The sequence below is a fragment of the Sinocyclocheilus rhinocerous genome, unplaced genomic scaffold (assembly GCF_001515625.1).
Source record: "Sinocyclocheilus rhinocerous isolate Xijiao unplaced genomic scaffold, SAMN03320098_v1.1 C36620352, whole genome shotgun sequence".
In the NCBI taxonomy this organism is placed as follows: domain Eukaryota; kingdom Metazoa; phylum Chordata; class Actinopteri; order Cypriniformes; family Cyprinidae; genus Sinocyclocheilus; species Sinocyclocheilus rhinocerous.
The window spans coordinates 1-1,395 of NW_015783982.1; the positions used below are offsets into that span (position 1 = coordinate 1).

The following is a 1,395-nucleotide window of genomic DNA, read 5'->3' on the forward strand; positions in this document are numbered from 1 at the left end:
AATGGCTACAACAATGCTTACTCAGACTCAGCTAGCTGCCATCTGGTAGGTGTTTGCCCTCCCCAGTACTTGCATGAAGCATTTTTTTAAGAAATCTTAATCGGGGGAGATTTCATTGCACAAGAGCAGCTGCATGCAATATATGCTTGCGGTTAACAGCTGTATTTACGACAGGCTATTATGAAGCATGTAAAGGTGGCTTCAAAAGACTGCTTTTATCATGAATTTTTCTCAATTCATTTTTTTCTTTGCATATGATATTTTCTGTTTTAAAAATTGAAGTTAGCAAATTTCAGATTGTATAAATATATAGTTACATGCCTTGATTTAATGACATGTTTTGTATATTTTTTGTCAGGAATCTTGCTGATGTGAATAAGGATGGTAAACTGCAGGCTGATGAGTTTATTCTTGCTATGCATCTGGTAGACATGGCTAAAATGGGACAGCCGCTGCCTATGGCACTTCCTTCAGAGCTGGTGCTGCCAACAATGAGGTACTGCTGACTAGTTTGTTACCTGATCTCCGATTGACTGAAAACTCAATCATATCCAAACCATTGGTCATGAATGTAAAATACATTTGAAATTACTGTCTGAATTGCTTAAATTGTTTTGTCAATGTTTTTTCTCCATAAAAATGAATATTTAGGGGGATGCTTGGTGATTCCGTGAATGGAACCACTTCCTCGATCTATGCAGGCCTGGTTGAGGACCTCTATGAGCCTGAGCCTCCACAGAAATCAAGGAACAATTGTATGGGTTTACTCCACACCCATTATTACATAATACAAATATCTATGACTCGCTTTAAAAAAAAAATAAAAATCACCAGGCATCAAAGAGTTTAAACAGATGTGTTCTATTTAGGCACACAGATTGTGTAATATTATTTGATTTGGTGAAAGACATTTAAACAATTGGTATAAATAATTTCCTGAATATTGAATAAATCTAATTTTATTCAATTAGATTTAAATCCTCCCTCCATATTATTTAGACAAATAAGTCATGCAAAAAATGCATAAATATTGTTGTATTAAAAAAGAGGGATATGTTGCCAAAAAGAGGGATTAAAAACACAGATTAAAAAAAAAAGAAGTTCTGTTTATATATTTATCAAATATAACAGTTGCTTGAAAATTCCAGTTTATCGTAATAATTTATATGTGTGCTTTGTGTATCTAGTGACTTTTGAGGATAAGTTCAAGAAAAATATGGAGATGGGAAATGCTGAGCTGGAGAAGCGCCGACAGGCCCTGCTTGAGCAGCAGCGCAGGGAAGAGGAAAGGAGGGCACAGAAGGCCAGAGAAGAGCAGGAGAGAAGAGAGAGGGAGGCACGAGAGCTGGAGCTGAAGAGGAAGAGGGAGGAAGAGCTCAGACTGGAGCGACAGAG

The 1,395-nt window shown here is 36.8% G+C and overlaps 1 protein-coding gene across 1 annotated transcript; it reads left to right on the top strand.

Moving 5' to 3' along the window:
• Window positions 1–6: 6 nt before the first annotated feature.
• On the top strand, window positions 7–1,374 carry LOC107736299 (intersectin-2-like; the record flags this gene model as incomplete). Its single annotated transcript, XM_016547750.1, has 4 exons — window positions 7–45; window positions 359–496; window positions 652–755; window positions 1,188–1,374. Coding segments are annotated over exons 1-4 (461 nt in total), but the record flags the coding sequence as incomplete, so codon positions are not given.
• Between the last annotated feature and the right edge of the window lie 21 nt (window positions 1,375–1,395).